Below are 19,225 nucleotides of genomic sequence, written 5' to 3'. Positions count from 1 at the left end.
TCGTCAACAGACAGCTAACCTGATACCTGGAAGAAAACAGCATCCTAGACCCATCCCAGTAAGGGTTCCGCAGCAACCACAGCACAGAGACTGCCCTCATCGCCGCCACCAGCGACATCAGGACCCTGCTGGACAACGGTGAGACCATGGCCCTCATCCTCCTGGACCTCTCCGCCGCCTTCGACACTGTCTGACACCGTACACTATGCACATGCCACCACGACGCAGGGATCCAAGACAAGGCCCTGGAATGGACCACCTCCTTTCTCTCCAGAGCGTCCGCCTCCCCCATTCCGATCCGAAGCCTCCAAGATCATCTTCGGCGTATTCCAGGGATCGTCCCTCAGCCCGACAATGTTCAACATCTACATGGCCCCGCTCACACAAGTCGCCCGACAGCACGACCTCAACATAATTTCCTACACCGACGACACTCAACTGATCCTCTCCGTCACCAAGGACCCCCACACCCCCAAATCTAACCTCCACGAAGTAATGAAGGCCGTCACTGACTGGATGAAGATCAGCCGACTGAAGCTAACACGGACAAGACGGAGGTCCTCATCCTCGGCTCCAACCCTTCAGCCTGGGACGACTCCTGGTGGCCTATGGTACTGGGGGCAGCCCTGACACCCACCGACCACGCACACAACCTGGGAGTTATCCTTTACTCGACACTCTTCATGACCAAGCAAGTCCACACAGTCTCCTCCTGCTTCAACACCCTCCGCAAGCTCCGCAAGATGTACTGGTGGATCCCGACAGATACAAGAAGAACAGTCCCCCAGGCCCTCGTCAGTAGCAGACTCGACTATGGAAATGCCCTCTATGCGGGAGCCCCGGCCAAGCTCATCAAACGACTACAACACATTCAAAACGCCTCTGCATGCCTGATCCTCGACCTACCATGCCACAGCCACATCACCCCCCACCTGAGAAACCTGTACTGGCTCCCCGTCAACAAGAGGATTTCCTTCAAGCTCCTCATCCACACACACAAGGCACTCCACAAGACCGGCCCAGCCTACCTCAACAGACAACTATTCTTCTACATCCCCAACCTCCAGCTCCCCTCCGCTGACCTCGCCCTCACCCTCGCCACCGTCCCTCGCATCCGAAGAACAACCACCGGCAGCAGATCCTTCTCCCACCTCGCCGCCATGACCTGGAACACCCTCCCACTGAGCCTACGACAGACCCAAGACCTGCTGACCTTCAGGAGGCTACTCAAGACCTGGCTGTTCGACCAGTAGCGGCCCTCCCCCCCCTTTTTTCCCCCAGCGCCTTGAGACCCTCACGGGTAAGTAGTGCGCTCTACAAATACTTGATTGATTGATTGATATTTCGGGACCCCCAGTACAGTTAATACTTTCCGCAGGGTCTCCCTTGGGACAAGATCAAAGGCTGACTGAAGGTCGACAAAAATTATGTAAAGACGACCCCCGGGCAAAGTGACGTATTACGAAAACAATAGATGCAATTGGAGTACTTGTTCAATTGTGCTGGTCCCAGCTCTAAACCCAGCTTTCAGGGCCATCAGCACTGTGGTGTCCTCCATCCAGTCTTGTAGTCTGCTCAGCAGGATTCTGCTTAAGAACTTCTGAGAGCTATCAATATGGTGAACTGACCGATAATTAGATGGGAGGGATCTTGAGCGCTTTATGTAGATTGGGATGATCTCATCCCCTGCCGACGTCTGTGGCTTGGGTAGCCCATTCCAGATGCTGTTAAAGTACAGTGCAAAATAGGGGCTCCAGATATCTCCTTCTCGGCTTTAAATAGGTCACCTGGAACCTTGTCCAGGTCCAACTGGCCTAAAAGACCCAGAGCCAAGATTATCACAGCTCAATTAATGCGTTCTCAGAGCCATTGTAGCATAAGTATGCACTTGAAGATGAGGCAATGGAGAACGTGAACCTGCAATTCAAAGACATCATTCCATGAGCCGGTTGCCCATGCGCTATGCTTTCATTCAAATCAAGATTTTGTGCATTTGACACCATCACCCAGTGTGACTGACCCAAGACTCCATCCTCTGATGCCAATAAACACAGTGTGAGGACAGAGAAGCAAAAGGTCACTCTACCAATACAGTGTAAATGAGAAGAAAATGCTATTCTGTCCCTTCCTTGGTTCCCTCTTTTTTTTCTGTTTTTGCCTCTTTGCCTTGTTTCTCTGATTTTCTGCCTCTGGTTTTGCCTTTTTCCTTTGTTATTCTTCCTTTTTCTCTGCCTCCTTTCCTTTTCCTTTTCCTTTTCCCTTTTTCATTATTTTCTTTTCTGCTCCTTTTTCCCATTTTCGCTGCTGCTGCCCCCAGGTCCCCTCCCGCGTGTTCCCACTCCCACCTCCCAGCTGCCCCGCACTCCCCGACCTCTACTTAATGGTGGCTGCTGCCGGCTGCGCGCAGTGGACACGCTGTTAGCACGCCAAAGGCACCCCAAAGGCAAGCCCATCTGCGCTCGTCGGCGACCCGACCGCAACCAGCTCCAGGGACCCTGCTACAGCTCCTCTGCCCTCCACACACTCAACACCGGCAAGGACAACAACTGCAGGCTTTCCTCACCAAGCGACACCCACGGACCTTTCACCTGCCGCCACTGGCACTACTTCTCCTTTGCTGTGACCCACCGCAGCCCAAACGCTGCAATGCATACTCCTCCAAATTCCGTTGCCTCCACAGACAAGCCACAGAAAGCTGGGACCTCCTCGACAGCACCTCCCCTGATGTCGCTTTCCTCACAGAAACCTGGATGAATGCCGCTTTGGGACTTGACATCGCGATTGCCATCATCGAAGGCTACAAGATCACCCAGAAAGATCGCCCCAACCGCCCAGGAGGAGGCATCGCCATTGCTCACAAATCCAACGTCCAACTGAGCACCCACACCAACGAGCCCACGGACCTCAAGAAAGACCTTCATTTCACAAAACAGACCAACCCTACCGCCACCCTTCGAGGCACCCTTATCTACCGAACCACAGGACTCTGCGCACCTTTCACCGACTGCATCACCGACATTGTCACCCCGCAAGCCTTCATCCTCTACCAACTACACCCTGCTGGGAGACCTCAACTTCCACCTCTACAACCTCAACAACCTCCAAGACCCCAACTCCTCCTACCTCCTGGATAACCTCCTCAGCATTGGACTCAAACAGATCGAACCAGAGCCACGCACTCAGCAGGACACACCCTCTACCCCATCTTCACAGCAGGAAAATCCATCACCTTCTGCCACACCTCCGAACTCCCATGGACTGGCCATCACTGCATCCACTTCACCTTTGAAAACTAACATCACCCACAAACGTCCACACCGGTTCGAATGCAGGAATTGAAACAAGATCTCCAATGACCAGCTCACCGCCTCCTTCAGCAGCTCCGCTCCCATTGCCACAGACGACGACCTCACCACCGCCACCCGAACCATGCACAATTGGCTCACTGACTGCTCAAACACCATCCCCCCTCAAGAAAACTACCAACCCACTTGCCAAGAGAGCCAGCTGGTTCTCCGTCGAACTCCGAGAATTGAGACAAACCTGCTGACGCCTAGAACAGATATGGAGGAACCACAGCAGACTTTGACAACTTCAAAGCTGCCACCGCCACCCACCAAAACCTCATCAGACATACGAGGAAGAAAGCTCTCCAGGACATCATTTCCGCCCACACACACAACAACAAGTAACTCTTCAACATCATCAAAGAGTTCACCCAACTCAAAAGTGAGACATCTGACATCACCCCTCCCAGGACCTCTGTGACAGACAGCATCTTCTTCCACCACAAAATCAGGACCATCTACGACAACTTCGACAATGACAACCAACAAGCGAATTCCACACACAACATCCCGTACACCTTGCAATCTACACTCGACAAGTGGACCGCCCTCTCCATCGACGACACCCTGAAGGCCATGAATTCAGTTCACTCCGGAGCCCCCGCGGACACCTTCCCTCCCACATCTACCACAGAGCCGCCAACACAATTGCCCCAAGCTTCGACAAATCTTCAACCGCTCCTTCCTTGATGACTGGAAACACACAGAGATCAACCCTCTCCTGAAAAAACCCTCAGAGGACCCCACTGATCTAAAAACTTCAGACTGATCTCCTTACTCCCGTACCCAGCAAAAGTAATCAAAAAAGACATTAACAGCTAGCTCGTCTCCTTCATAGAAGAAAACAACATCCTCGACTCCTCCCAATCCAGTTTCAGAAAAAACCACAGCACCGTAACTGCCCTCATCGCCGCAATAGATGACATCCGCTCCCTCCTCGACAGAGGAGAGACTTTGGCACTCATCCTCCTGGACCTCTACGTGGCCTTCAACACTGTATTTCACTGTACCCTAGCCGGAAACTAAACAATGCCGCAGGGAGTCAAACACCCATCCTTCCTCTCGGACCCCACACGACCACCTGCGGAGTACTACATGGATCCTCCATCAGCCCCACACTGTTCAACGCCTACATAATACGCTCACACCCATCGTCAGATCCCACAGACTCAACATTGTATCCTAAGCAGATGACACCCAACTCATCCTCTCCCTATCCAACTAACTCCACCTCTCCAAGCACATCTTCCAAAAAGGAAAGAAAATTGTTGCCAGGTGGATGAAGAACAGCTGCCTACAACTCAACACGGACAAAACTGAAGTCCTTATCATGAGCCCACACCCAGATGCCTGGAACAACTCCTGGTGGCCACCCCACTCCCCGGGAACCCTCCCTCCCCCACTTACCAGACGGACAACCTCAGAATTATCCTGGACCCGGAACTCAAAATGTACCGCCAAATCAACGCCGTCACCTACGCCTGTTTCCATACCCTCCGTCTCCTACAAAAGAACTTCAATTGGATTCCTCTTGAGCACAGGAAAACCATCAACCACGCACTCATCAGCAGCAGACTGGACCACTGCAACACACTCTACGCCGGGAGCAACAAGACACTCACCCGCAAAGTCCAGAACGCCTCCGCCAGACTAGTCCTCAACCTACATCACCGAACACCTGCAGACATAATATTGGCTCCCCGTCTAAAAGAGAATCACCTTCAAGCTTCTCACCCACGCCCACAAAGCCCTTCACAATACCGGACCGGCCTACCTGAACCACTGCCTCTCGTTCCACACACCCCAGAGATCCCTCCGCTCAGCCCAGCTCTCCCTGGCTATGGTGCCGTGCATCAAGAAATCCAGAACAGCAGCACGCTCCTTGTCCTTCCTTGTGGCCAGGGTATGGAACATCCTCCTTCTCCACCTCCGGCAGACACCAAGACTCTCCAAGTTCATGAAGGACCTCAAGACCTGGCTCTTCGACAAACCCGAATGGACAACCAAGAGCTGCGCCACCCATGCCCCTCCCCTAGTGCCTTGAGATTCTATGGGTGAGTAGTTGAGCTTCACCAACCCCTTGATCGATTGATTGATTGATAACTAGTAAAACCACAAATATCGAAAACACAAACGTTGTTAAAAATCTCAATTTTTACCTATTTTGAAATCTAAAATATCGGAAACAAAAATATTGTTACCTTTAACTAAACATATATATCAAAAATATTGATTCTCACAATATGGGCTACAATATTATTGCCAAAATATTAAAATAATCATAAATAAATTAATGAAATAACACTTTTTACATAAAAGAATTTCTTCAAATAAACCCAAAACATTTCATACACATATTTAAATTAAATACAAATATATTTACATCAACAAAATATTTACCATTCACTCAAATAAATTATATAACTAAAATATTGACAATACAATCCCCCAAAAAATGAGCATTAAGTACAAACATTTAAACACCAACATAATTATATATATATATATATATATATATATATATATATATATATATATATATATATATATATATATATATATATATATATATATATATATATATATATATATATATATATATATATATATGTTTATATATATATATATATATATACATATATATATATATATATATATATATATATATATATAATGTTTAAACCTATAAAAAATATATCATACATCAAAATATAAGCTAAATTAGCGCTTAACATAGAAGGACCCAACTGATGACAAAAAATCTAAGTAAAAATAAACCAATTAATGAAATAAATCTATAAATCACTTTAACCAATAAAGTCAAACAAACAATTACATCAACAAAAAAGGGACACTAATTTAATCATGTAAATACTTCAAAAACGACAAATGCTGCAAAACGAGGAAACTCTGCTGGATTCTTTCACCAGACCATCAAAGAAGAAATACATACACCTAGAACTACTAAAGTTATGTATAAACTAAAATGTACCTGTTATTAAACTTAAAAACGTAAAATAGCAAATTAATATTAAACCACTCTCAAACTTCTATCTCTTTACATAGAGTTCCTTAAAGAAAAACCTATAATGTGAAAAAGCATTAAACTTACAGAAAATAACAACTATAAAAAAACAGCAATAAGATATAAGAAAGTAAGTATAAATAAATTAATAAAAAACTATAACCTCATCCAAATAGTAAGCAAAAATGCACCTAACAGCCTCAAACTTTAGAAACTCCCAGCAAATTAACATTTAGGAAGAAAATTACGTTATGTTTTTAAACCAACAGATAAGAAAGCACCTGCTCCACATTAGAACACCCCAACGTAAAAGCTGCAAAACCATGTGCAGCATCTAAACAGAGCAAACACAAGGAGATGATGGACGGAGCGCTGAAACTTTTCAGACACTCACCCCCAGTCACAGATCTGGGTTGAATCCATCATCGTTCTTTAGCTCACTTCGCGACCCCAGTTCAGACCCAGCCATATGCAAATCAGACTTGATCTTGTGCTTCATGGGAACAGCCCAGCCTGTACTGCCAAACCAGGTCTTCCCTGGACCGGAAACAAATATCCTAGGACCGGTTTCAGGGTAACACCCCTCATCAGCCAGGCTAGCTTGGATCCAGTGGCAAAGTGAGCAAGGGACCCACGTCTGGGCATACACTGCCAACCTAGGGCGAACAAAGCAAACACAAGGAGATGATGGATGGAGTGCTGTAACTTTTCAGACCCTCACCCCCCAGTCACAGATCTGGTTTGAATCCCTCATCGTTCTTTAACTCACTTTGCCACCCTAGTTCAGACTCAGCCATATCTAAATCAGATTTGACCCTGTGCCTCATGGGAACAGTCTAGCCCGAACTCCCAAGCCAGATCTTCCCTGGACTGGAAACAATCTTCCTGGGACCGGTTTTGGGGTAACACCCCTCATCAGCCAGGCTGGCTTGATTGATTGGCACAGTGAGCAAGGGACCCACGTCTGGGCATACCCTGCCATCTTAGGGCAAACAAAGCAAACACAAGGAGATGATGGACGGAGTGTTGATACTTTTCAGACACTCACCCCCCCCACCCCTCAAGTCACAGATCTGGGTTGAATCCATCAGCGTTGTTTAGCTTATAGAAGCATTACAAAAACAACAAAGCTATCAAGAACTACGAATGGAACAATCTGTAAGCCAGATTGGCCCTAAACTTAGAAAACAGATCAAAAGAATGAACGAAAACCTACAATTTAAAGTCAAACTTTTCATAAATAATAAAGTGGCACATTACTTAGAAATGATACCCTAAAGCATACTATAAAATAAATACTAATCTTCCAAAGTCCTCAACAACTGTGACAAATTGTAAACCAACATACCAAATCTTTTATTTAAAATAATAAATATATTATTTTATTACCTTAGTCAAAACATTAATTCAAATTCCAATGTTAATGAAGACTGATGTAACAATAATATACATCAAACCAAATCTAATGTAACTATCACCAACCAAGAAAGTTAAAACAAACTTATTCCATCACATGAAATAATTAAAACACATAAACCAAAGTTTCCACATAACAATCACATGTTTACAGAAACAATATAATATCACATTTTCCATCCAAAAGAAAATAAATAAATACAACTTACTGTTTTGTAGCTGCAGATCTTCCTCTGTATCCACGTAATAAAAAATAGAAATCTGCCAAAAATTGGAAAAATAATGTCAAAAAGTCAAAAGAAAAACGCAAAAATAAAACAAATCAAAGAAAAATTCTTCAAAGCAATCCAAAGTATCTAGGAACTATAATAATCCTGTACAAGTGTATGAAAAAATGAAACGCACCAGGAAACATGAAAAAAGGAAATCAAAGAACTAAGCATTGTTTTATTATAAACCAAAAATTATTTTCTGTAAAAGAATTGTGTAAACTTGCAATGCCCATAGGACACGCTCATTTAGCTTTAAAGTTAATTAAAAAAATTGTAAAATAAATTAAAAAACCCACCTGCAAAACACATTACATTTCCAAAAATATATAAACATAACAGTTAGTCATCAAAGTATATTGACATAGCACAATTTAACATCACATAATGATGCATTACTTAAATGGTGTACATAAAGCCAAAACTACAAATTAGCGAAAAACAGTAACACTTACATTTCTAATTATACAAATACAACACAAACAACACTTTAACTGACTTGTAGACCTCACCCCTAAACCTCCCTGTCTTCAAAACCCTTACAAATCCTCAAAAAAGGTCTTATCTTAGACTAAAAATACCACTTACAGACTATTACATACAACTATATTTTCTTCATCGAAAATTTTAGGCAGAACTTGAAGTCTAAACCTGAACATCCTATCCTTAAGACCAGAAAGCAATTTAGTCCAGGGGTAGCCAACGTAGGTACAAAGAGGGTGGTTCATGCCAGATTTTAGGGATCACCACTGACCATGTATATTAGTTTACATTACTTTATGTTTATACACATTTAACTTAGGTGGATACCTAGACAATCTGACATTGTTCTGGCCCCCTCCAAGAGCTCTGCTGGATGTAGAGTAATACTGAAGGCTGTTATTTTCAGTTACAATAGTGTGAAATAGGTTTTTTAAGATGCTTACCGTTCATTTTATAGATATAGGGTTGGAGAATGGCTGATCTCTACAAAGTTAGCATGCTGTAGTTAAGATGCACGGTTGTTCCTTTCTGCTAAATTCGATACTATTTTTCTGCTGAAATAATAGACATTGGTTTTAGCTTTGATATGCCTATGGCCAATCATTGCTCTGCCTTTGATAATGAAGAATCACAGAGTCAGTGTACACAAATAAGATGCAAAACCATTTTCTACATCTTTAAACCCTTTTTTAATATGCACGATTGATGTGGAAAGGCACACTTTTACCACAGGAAATCTGCAGGGAGAGGGGACTATTTAGGGAAAATACTTTCAAACTGAATTATATAGAAAATATACTGTAGTATCCTGTTTTTAATGTGGTTCATGCTATGCTAATGGAATTCTCCCTGAAATATGTAATATGGAATGTTGGGAGTGTGAGGCAACAGTTTAGAAGGGCTGAGCAGCATGCTGGCTGCTCCTGGTGGGGCTGAGCTACCGGATTTGTAACTACTACAATACATACTCCTGAAACACTACAAACAGCCTTAAGTCAGTTACTACATATACATTAGAGAACAAGTCTTACTTTCTAACCGCAAGCGAGTAGCGAGTAGCCTGCGCATATCATTAAATTATGCATTTTCCTCCTACATGACTGTGTGAGAAATTTTGGTGAATTATCCAAACGTGTAATTTCTGAACACGAGACGATGCACCTCATGCATTGAAGAAGTCACTCTTGTCTCCCTCAATCCTACTTGTACTACTCAGACAATCTAAAAAGAGCACAGAGGGGTTTTTGTATTGGTATGTACAATACAAATATAGTTACTCAATCATCACTGACTGAAAATGGTCGAACCATGAGTGCATTCCCAACAAATAGCTGAGTGCTAAATAATAGTATGGTAGATGAGTGGGATATTGTGCCTGCTGCAAAGACCAGTTAATTCCGTAAATAGAGGGAAAGATTATTATCAGCAATGAACGTCTGCTGAAATAGGATAGAATAAAATGACAGAGCGAAGTAAACCTTAGGCCAGCATAATATACACCGAAAGTCACATGGATATTTCAAGTTCAACACTTTAAAGAACTCAGGGCTAGATGTAGGTAGGCTATTACCGGTCGGTAATGGCCAAAATCGGCCGTTACCGACCGGTAATAGACTTTTCCTATGTAGGGGGCACATTTACCGATTCGGTAAATAACGAATTGGTATTTACCAATTCGGTATTTACCGAATCATCATTTACCGATTCGGTATTTACCGAATCGGTAAATGAAATGTAGGAAGCACTTCAAACAGTGCTTCTGGGCTGAAAGGATTAGTTATTTACCACCAACTATTAGTTGGTGGTAAATGAGGAATTCCTATGTAAATGCAAATATGCGCATTTACACCTGTGTCATGTGACAAACATATATGCCCTTAGGGCATGTATGTATGCCACATGTGCACACCAGCACTATTCAGGGGTGTAACAGGGGGTCAAAGTGACACCCTGCCACCCTTGACTATTTCCCTATTTACCGATTCGGTAATTGCCATTCATTCCTATGGGCCTCCATGTTCTTACTATGTTGCAGCGCAAAATGGGCAGAGCGCCGAGATGCCAGCACACCGACAGAGTTTAAAACAATTGAGTACAACGCACGAGAGCACATTGGTTAAAATAACGTGTTAAACAGGTGTGCGTCTCACCTATACTGTTTTTTCGTACTTTTAGGGACACCAGTAGCGTTGCGGAGAAACATGTTCTCCGCCAGGTACAAGTCCTTCATATTTCAACCCCCCACAGTTCGGCACCATATAGAGCCGAACTTAGGGCCCAATTAGGATCGCGGACGGACTTGAGTCCGTCCGCGACCCCTGAGGAGGAGGGAACGTCCGCAGGGGCTGCGGCGTTCCCTCCGAGCAGATTAGGATGTGACCGCCAGAGTGGCGGTCACATCCACTATCTTTAACATTGTGGCAGGTGCAGCTTCAAGCTGCACCCGCCGCAAGTTGAAAAATGCATTTGCATGCACAAAGCGGCAGGCACCGCGCGGTGCCTGCTGCTTTGTGCACGCAAATGCAGGGGAGTACCATAGGTACCCCCCATGTGCACCCCCCACACCCCCTTCACCCAGTGGGCACGCAATGGGCCCCGAAGTGACAGTCCGTATGCTTTTCCACGGCGGGAAAGCCGCCGCGGAAAAGCATGTCTTTCCCACCATCCTAATATAGCTGGCGGTGTCTGATAGACACCGCGCGATATTAGAGCTTTTCCGCCGCGGTCGGAAGGCGACCCCGGCGGAAAAGCGGCGGACGAACTTCTCGTCCCCCCAGCCATGCTAATCTGGCGGGGGGACATTGGAGGCTCCGCTGCGGAGAATCTGCATCCTCTGGGCCGGCGGTGGCTTCCGCCGGCCCAGAGGATGCGGATTCTCCGCGATCCTAATGAGGGCCTTAGTACCTTTGAACCATAAATTTCTCTTACAGGACTAATCGGTTTTGTTAGTGAGGATTTGAATTTTGAAAAAAGAATCCCTGCTTGCTGTTGGAGTTTTAGAGCAGCCAGATCGAGTTGGCTTATCCAGTGCATATCCTTCTGTACACCTAAATAAGTAAAGGCCTTAACCTGCTCCAGGAGAAGTTTGTTCATATACACACTGCCTCTAAAAGATCTATGTTCATTGAAGGACATACATGTGGTCTTGGCAGTGTTTATTTCTAGTCCACGTACAAGGCAGATTTCTTTGAACCTTTGTAGTGCCCTTTGGAGACCGCTTGATGTTTTGGAGATGATCAAGGTATCGTCCGCGAACATGAGGATTGGGATAAGAATACCTGCCAGCATCGGCGCATCCGTGGGGGCCCCGGAAAGACGGTCCGCCACCCCGTTGATGAAGAGCGAAAACAGGGTAGGAGCCAAAACACATCTCTGCCGCACTCCCCGATCAACGGGAAAGGCTTCCGTCACCTCTCCCTGTGACCCCCACAGGACCCGAGCGAAGTTATCCTCATGTAAGCGGACGATCAATGAGAGCAGCTCCGGGGCCATCCCCATCTCCTCTAAGACTTCCCATAATTTACTACGTGGTACTAGGTCAAAAGCTGCCCTCAGATCAACAAACACAGCGTACAGTGCCCCTTTTCCCAGAACCACTGTCCTCAAATAAAGTGCAATAAAACGGAATACTTGGTCGGTCGTACTTGTTAAAGGACTAAATCCGGCCTGTAATGGGGTCAAAATGTTGGATTCCTCCATCCATGTCTGAACCTTACTCAAAACTAATCTACCCATGACCTTCTGCATCGAGTCGATTAGGCTAATAGGCCTATAATTACCTGCGACCGACTTGTCTCACTTTTTATACACCAGAATAATTTCTGCCCCCTTCCATGGGGGGGGGGACAGCAGTTCCGTGTGCGATTGCGTTAGCCAAATGAGCAATATATGAACGCCATGTTTGCTTATCATTTAGAAATACATCGGCTGGAATGCAGTCCATACGCGGAGCTCTTCCCTCTGTTACTGCATCTAACGCCTTATCAATCTCTTCAAGTGTGAAGACCACCCCTTCATAAAATATGTGTGGATATGTTTCATTGTTGCAAATAAGATTTTTTGTCCCTAAAAATAGGCCTATGGCCTATATTTGTAAATGTGGTTAATGAAACTATGTACAAGGCTAACACCTTGTTTTTAAGAATAAAACTGAATCCTTTTTATTAACAATATTGGTTTGTGTATGATAACTCAATGCTCTTATGATTGTGTCTGTGCTTCACTAATATATTGTTGGACAATAGGCATTTGATGTGTGTTAGATTATAAAACTGGTTTGTATATTACAAGTTGCCTGCTTACTTCCCATAGTTTTACTGTGGCAGGCGAGAGGGTACTCTAGTAGTAACTGGCCATAGGCCTATTTTTATGGACAAAAAATCTTATTTGCAATTTCTCACCCTGTCCTACATTGGATTCGAGGGTATCTCCCTTTGTGTGGTGTTTAAGTATGTTTTATTGTTCCCTTCATTCCCACATCTTGCGTACTGTGGCTTAAAGTAGTCAATCCATAGATGTTGAGCTACATTATTCTGGGGACGATCTGGGCATCCTCCCCTATCCCATTTAAATGTATCCCAGAACAATTTTGGGTTCTTTGCCCCGCATGCTTGTTTTAATTCCTGCCATTTACACTCATCCCATAGCTTTTTTGCCTCCCTCTGTACTTTCCTATAACAGCCCCGTGCCACTCTTACGTTACTTAAATCCCTCTCTCTCAGTGCTAAGGCCAGCTTAGCCCGAGCTTGCCGACATGACTCGTTATACCAGCCTTCGGGTTTCTTATTCTTTTTGCTCTTAACTGAGCCTGACATACAAAAATGAGTTTTTCATCGAGCAAAAAGTTTAATATGAGTATCAACCATAAAAGAATCAAAGTCCTCATTACTAGTGCACGACCCCAACTCTGCTAATACATTAGTAACATCTTTATTTATAATATCCAGGGTTTCGGGATGTTCAATAACTTTACTCCATTTGAGGTGGCGCATATCTTTGGTTAAGATAGGGTCAGGTGCTATTCCGCCATGTTTTGCTAGTACCACCTTACTCATGTTCAAATTAAATGATGAAGTAAGGGGATTGTGATCACTTTCTACACGTCCCATTATAGCCATATCCTTGAGACAGTGCCATAATTCTATATGTACTAACAATTAATCTATGCGACTAGACCTAAGGCCATTATCATATGTTCTGGCACCCTGCCTGTCAGATGGCGTTCGGCCATTAGCAGCCCTCGGTCGCTTCCCCATACATAACCCCTTCAATTGAATGGCCGCCTCTGTCCACTTTTTTATAGGTGGCATCTCGAGATGGGAGTTACCCCACCTACTATATTCCTCCTCTGTGAGGCACTGATCTTCTTGCCCTAATGGCTCAAAAGTCGTGTTGAAATCCCCCGCTACAAGTGGCAGTGTGTTATTAGGCATGTCATCTATTAGGTCATCTAAGGCTGAGATTACTTCTGATTTATGCCCCCCTGAATGTCCTCTTGCATAGATATTGTAAATATCTATGTGTTGTTCTTATGGTAAATTAAGTCTCACTGCTAAAATATTGTTGTTGGATACAAGGATTTTCCGAACTTTACAACTCAAGGCCTGCCTAACCCATACTACTAATCCACCAATCGGGCGACTTTTATCCTTCTTAACAGCTGGGACGTGAAAATTGAGATAGCCCAACCGAAAGACAGGATCCACCGACCAAGTCTCCTGAAAGAAACAAATGTCGTATTTTTCAATAAAATCAGACCAGTCGGGCGAAACTAGTTTGGATCCCAAACCATCTATATTCCAGGATAGCATCGATGTTAAACAATTATTATGGAGCAAGTCATCTACATTATCAGACCAACTAGATGAATGAAACGGGCTGTTTTCATCACTTTGCTCGAGGGGTAAAATTTGGTTTATTTCTCCCAGCAATTGAATCAGTTGTAACTCACAACCCCGTAAATCCAAATCTGATCTCTCTACATTAGGTTGGGTTCTATTAACCTGGGAATCTAATGCCCCGTTCTGAATACTAGCCTTTCCAACAAATCGATTCCTACTCCTTACTACATTGCCATCCTTTGACACTACTCCATTTGTCCTCAGACTATGCTTAGGTAGTCGTCAATCGTAATCTTCCAAACCTGACAACACATCATATCTATTGGTCATCCTAATTCCCCCTAAGTTATTCCAATTCTGTCTCCCTCCGTCTAGTGTCACATTTCTGGGGACAATACGTGTAGGGGGATAGAAGTGAGTCAGGGATAGGGCTTGTATTAGTGTAGCTGAGCGACCCGAAACACATTCACAGATATGCTCAGCAGCCCTTCTGTCCCTAAAATTAATAATTACACAGTCTCCCTCGATAGACTTTTTCCATGGCTCAATCCAGTCCACGCGCCTTGCGAACAAAATTTCAGTAGATACCATAGGGGGAAGAGGCCAGTTGTAATTAAGCCAATGGATACATTTGTTCTTAAGCTCTATATACTCCTCCCTTCTACCCTCGCTCAAAGATGGAACCCCCGCAAGAACTACCACATATGGTGTGGATTCAGGGGGAAGATCTATACGCGGTAGCCCCTTTCTTGGTGGGACGTGAGGAATATTATTGTTCGTTTGACGTGGTTGGGTTATAGCCCTGCTCCCTTCACCTATCTCCGCCCTTCCACTCAACACAATGTGATTAATCTCTGCAATATCAATAGGACGAGATGGAGAAAGATTAGGAGAAATTACATCAGGGGCACTGATGACAGCTGCATTACTCGTAGTCAAAGGGGTAGAGGGAAAATCAGATTCAATAGGTTGCTTAGATAAACTCTTTTGCTTTTCTGTTGTCCCTTTATCCCGGTTCCCACCCTGTGCCTGAGCCGGAGCAAACGATAGTTCAAGACATGCAAATCTGTTTTCAATCAAGCTAAGTCTGTCGTAAATCGGGAGACATGTCTTTTTAAAAATGTGTTCCAGCTTTGTCCAAAAATCCAATCCCAACTCAGCAGGAAGCACATCACGAGGGCTCGATATAGGCTCTTGCGTGATGGGCTGGCATGAGGCAGGACTATGCGGAGTTGATGGCATTGTGCTACCCCCTACTTTATCAGATTTCTGAATTTTAGCTTTCCTTCCTTTCAGGCCCCCGCTTCCTTTTAGAAACTAAGCCTAAGTCAAATGACCCCAAATTAGAACTACCAGCGGATCTTGTTTTGACACTTAATGTCGGAGATCCAGTATGCGCAGTGTGGAGGTTAGGGGCATTTCTAGTGCTTAACATAGCGGCTTCACATACTGGGTTACAAGGCAAACCTCCAGCGATTTGCAATGGTTGGTTCCCCTCTCTCTCGCCATTGCCATCTGGCCTTGTAAGATCAATATTTAGTAGGGGGTTTGGCGAAGATGCCTGGGCCAAACTTCCCATTGATGACCGTTTGTTGAAGGCAGGGTCAAGTGATAATCTTCTTTCTGTCAGCTTTATTTCGTGGGCCAGAACGGAAGATGCTCTTTTGAGAAACTGGTCCAGAGTGCCCACTATTGACCCACCATTAGTTGATTTCCTGCCTCTCCCAGCCTTAGGAGTAGTGATTTCCAAGGAGGATTAAAAGCACCTACTCCTTTGTGTGCTTGAATAATAGATAGTGATTAGATGAACTACAGCTAATGGCAGGGAATATATCATCCACTGACCTTGAAGTGGAAATCTTAGGGGGGAGCCCGGTCCCGTCCTCGACCGTTCTCGAACGGGCTCAAACGGGCCCGCCTTTGGCCCGGGCTTCGCCCGGCGTGCGCCCGCGCGCGTCCCGCGAAGCGGGGGCCGCAAGCCATGAAGTAGCGCTGTGGGCGGGATTGCGGTTCAGCCCAGGTGAGTGCAGTTAAGGGAATCCTGGTATCTGTAGTTCCCCAAGCCTCCTTGTAGCAGAGAAACACCCAGCGACAAAGTCCGGCTGCGAGCGGCTCCCGTGAAGCGGGGGCCCGAGCCGTGAAGTAGCGCTGTGGGCGGGATTGCGCTTCAGCCCAGGTGAGTGCTGTTAAGGGAATCCTGGTATCTGTAGTTCCCCAAGCCTCCTTGTAGCAGAGAAAAACCCAGCGACAAAGTCCGGCTGCGAGGTGTATATATATATACCTTCTACAAGGATAATTCCTGCAGAGTGGACGAGCTGCTAGTCCTTTAAAACATGCTGTCCGGTGCATTTGTAATTTGTTGATGCAGCGGACAGCTCTTTCCTAAATCCCGGCTACAGGCAACCAGTGACGAGATCACAAAATACCGAACTCTTTCATTTTCAGTGTTTGTTCCTTTCTGGTGACCATGCTATATTTAAGAGCTTTTGCTCAGAATGTCTTATTATTTCCACCACATTTTGTGCAAGTGTATGGCAAAAGGGACAAAAGTGAATCCATTTCCTGTGCAATTAAAGGTAGCCATTTAACAACTGAATGGTTAGACTACGGATTTAAATTGACCAGTAACTTGGAAGACTGAACCAATAAGTTAGAGTATTTAAGGTAAATGGTGCACTGTGTTGTGCAGTTTAGTGATGTGGCCTTCATATTTTAAACTTAGTTATATGTTGCACACAAGGAGAGTCAGTGTTTAAAGAAAGATGAGTTGATCGTTAGTAATGCATGATTATGTCCATGGATTAACTGATGTGTTTAGCATATGCGTTTTTATTCTTTGCATATATGTGCTTACATTTTAATTAACACAGGAAACTTAATTCATGTACATTTTTAACTGATAAATTCATTGAAAGCAATATTAGAACAGCATGGCTGAATGTGAATAAAATGAATTTGGCTCATTATCTATATTACTCCATGATGAATTACTAATCTGCAACCCTACCAGAGACCATACACAATCTAACCATCGAGGAAAATACTTCCAAAGGGAATCTTCCAAAATCAAATACTTTTGATTGCTAATACTGCAGAGTGTTTGTAAATAGATCAAAGCGCAGAGGCCCTGGAATGGATATCACCGTATCTCTCTCATGGGTCACAAATCTGATGAGGTGTGGCATTGAATGGAGCATTTTAAGTAGGATAAGGCTGTTGTCTACCTCAGCAGTGGCATCCAAAGTTAGATAGGTGGATAACTGAGATGGGGTCAAGATGAAAGTGAGCAATGTTGGTAATTTAAACATAGGGGAAGAAGGGAACGGTGGGAGCGGAATGCAACATACTTGGCAGTGAAGTTGTCTTAGAAAGTAGTACCAAAGATAAATAAGACAGCATGGAAGAGAAGATGTTAGGACCCTAGTGGAAACATAACCCAGGAAGGAACCGGTATAGTGTGAATTGAGAGTGTGAATTACTGACTCCAGGAGAGAGTAAGATGTTACTACCAGCCAGTCATCTGCTTTGTTTAAATCTTTTGTTGATGTATTTGCTGTTAAAAGTTGTTCTTCTTGATATATTGATATACATCCACAGAAACAATCCATTGACCCACCCTGCACCCGGGAATAATGGTACACTTCTGGCTAATGAATGTGGTACATAGAATATGGGACCACTGCGTGTCTTGTTAGTAATTGCTTCTTGTGGGTCAAGTCTTTTTTATTCTATAACTAATGGATTTGCTCCTGTGAATGGATTTTATGACATGTACTAATCATCACTTCTTCTGCTAAGCTGTGGTCGGTTAGATGATGTTTATTGTTTTTAATTTGAGGTACATTTAACATTTGTTTTGAATTGAACCCTTTGCACACATTCTGCGGCCACTTTGTGGCATTTGTATGTTATGTCATCCTTGATTGGATCCATAAACAGACTTTAACTTGACCTTTCTCTTTGCAGGTTACCATGTCAGATACCGAAAGACAGTTGGTGGGGGAAGTGGATGGTCGCGGGTTTGGGATTGGTGTAGCTCCTTTGACAGCCAAGCCCACAGGATCCCACTCTGGGAGAAGAAAAGGAAAAAAATCCAAAGACATTAGCAGGTAATGGGGTTTTGGAGATCGGACTGCAGCAAATAGTGCTCAGTTGGTGAATTTGCCGGAAGAAGATACATGTAATGTCAGCTTGTCTGCCACACATTTAACTGGTCAATTAGATCCAAATGTCACAGCTAACATGGACGCAAATTGTGTTTGGTCCCGTTTTGGTGCTTACTCACATGAGAAATTGACATCGGCCTTAGGGGGACGGTGCTCAGGTGGTTCACATCTTTCCTTGAAGGCCGCCGCCAGACGGTCTGGGTTTCCCAGAGTTCTGCCGAGATGCCGCCACTGGGAGTTGGGGTTCCACAGGGCTCTGTGTTGAGCCCCACGTTGTTTGACATCTTTATGTCCCCTTTGGCGGCCTTGGTGGAGGCATACGGGGCCCAGATCGTCTCCTACGCCGACGATACGCAACTCCTCTTCACATGCGGAAAAGACCAGCAGTTTGATGGAGAGAGAATTCGGGACTGTCTTGCACTGGTTTTCGACTGGTTCCAGCGGAACAGTCTGAGGGCCAACTCAAGTAAGTCCGAGGTTCTATTCTTTGGTTGCGTTGCTGATCCAGAGTGGCAGCAATGGTGGCCGTCTGACATGAGCCCTCCTGCACAGTCTTCCTTGGTGGCTAAAAATCTGGGTGTCAAGCTGGACAACCAGCTGTCGCTGAGAACACATATTCTGGGTCTGGCTGGCACCTGTTACGGAATCTTGAAAATGCTCCGTAAATTCCTCCCTCTGC

The 19,225-nt window shown here is 44.6% G+C and overlaps 1 protein-coding gene across 1 annotated transcript in view; it reads left to right on the top strand.

Annotated features, from left to right (window-relative positions):
- The window catches only part of KIF9 (kinesin family member 9), an 818,529-nt gene that overhangs the window by 294,106 nt on the left and 505,198 nt on the right, over positions 1 to 19,225 (top strand). Inside the window, exon 15 of the mRNA XM_086941121.1 lies at positions 18,347 to 18,489. Coding sequence (XP_086797247.1) covers positions 18,347 to 18,489 — 143 coding nt within the window. The remainder of the gene's footprint in view (positions 1 to 18,346; positions 18,490 to 19,225) is intronic.

This window comes from Lissotriton vulgaris, chromosome 10, assembly GCF_964263255.1.
Source record: "Lissotriton vulgaris chromosome 10, aLisVul1.2, whole genome shotgun sequence".
NCBI lineage: Eukaryota > Metazoa > Chordata > Amphibia > Caudata > Salamandridae > Lissotriton > Lissotriton vulgaris.
The sequence above is the reverse complement of the archived record's forward strand: the minus strand, read 5'-3'. Positions and strand labels throughout refer to the sequence as shown.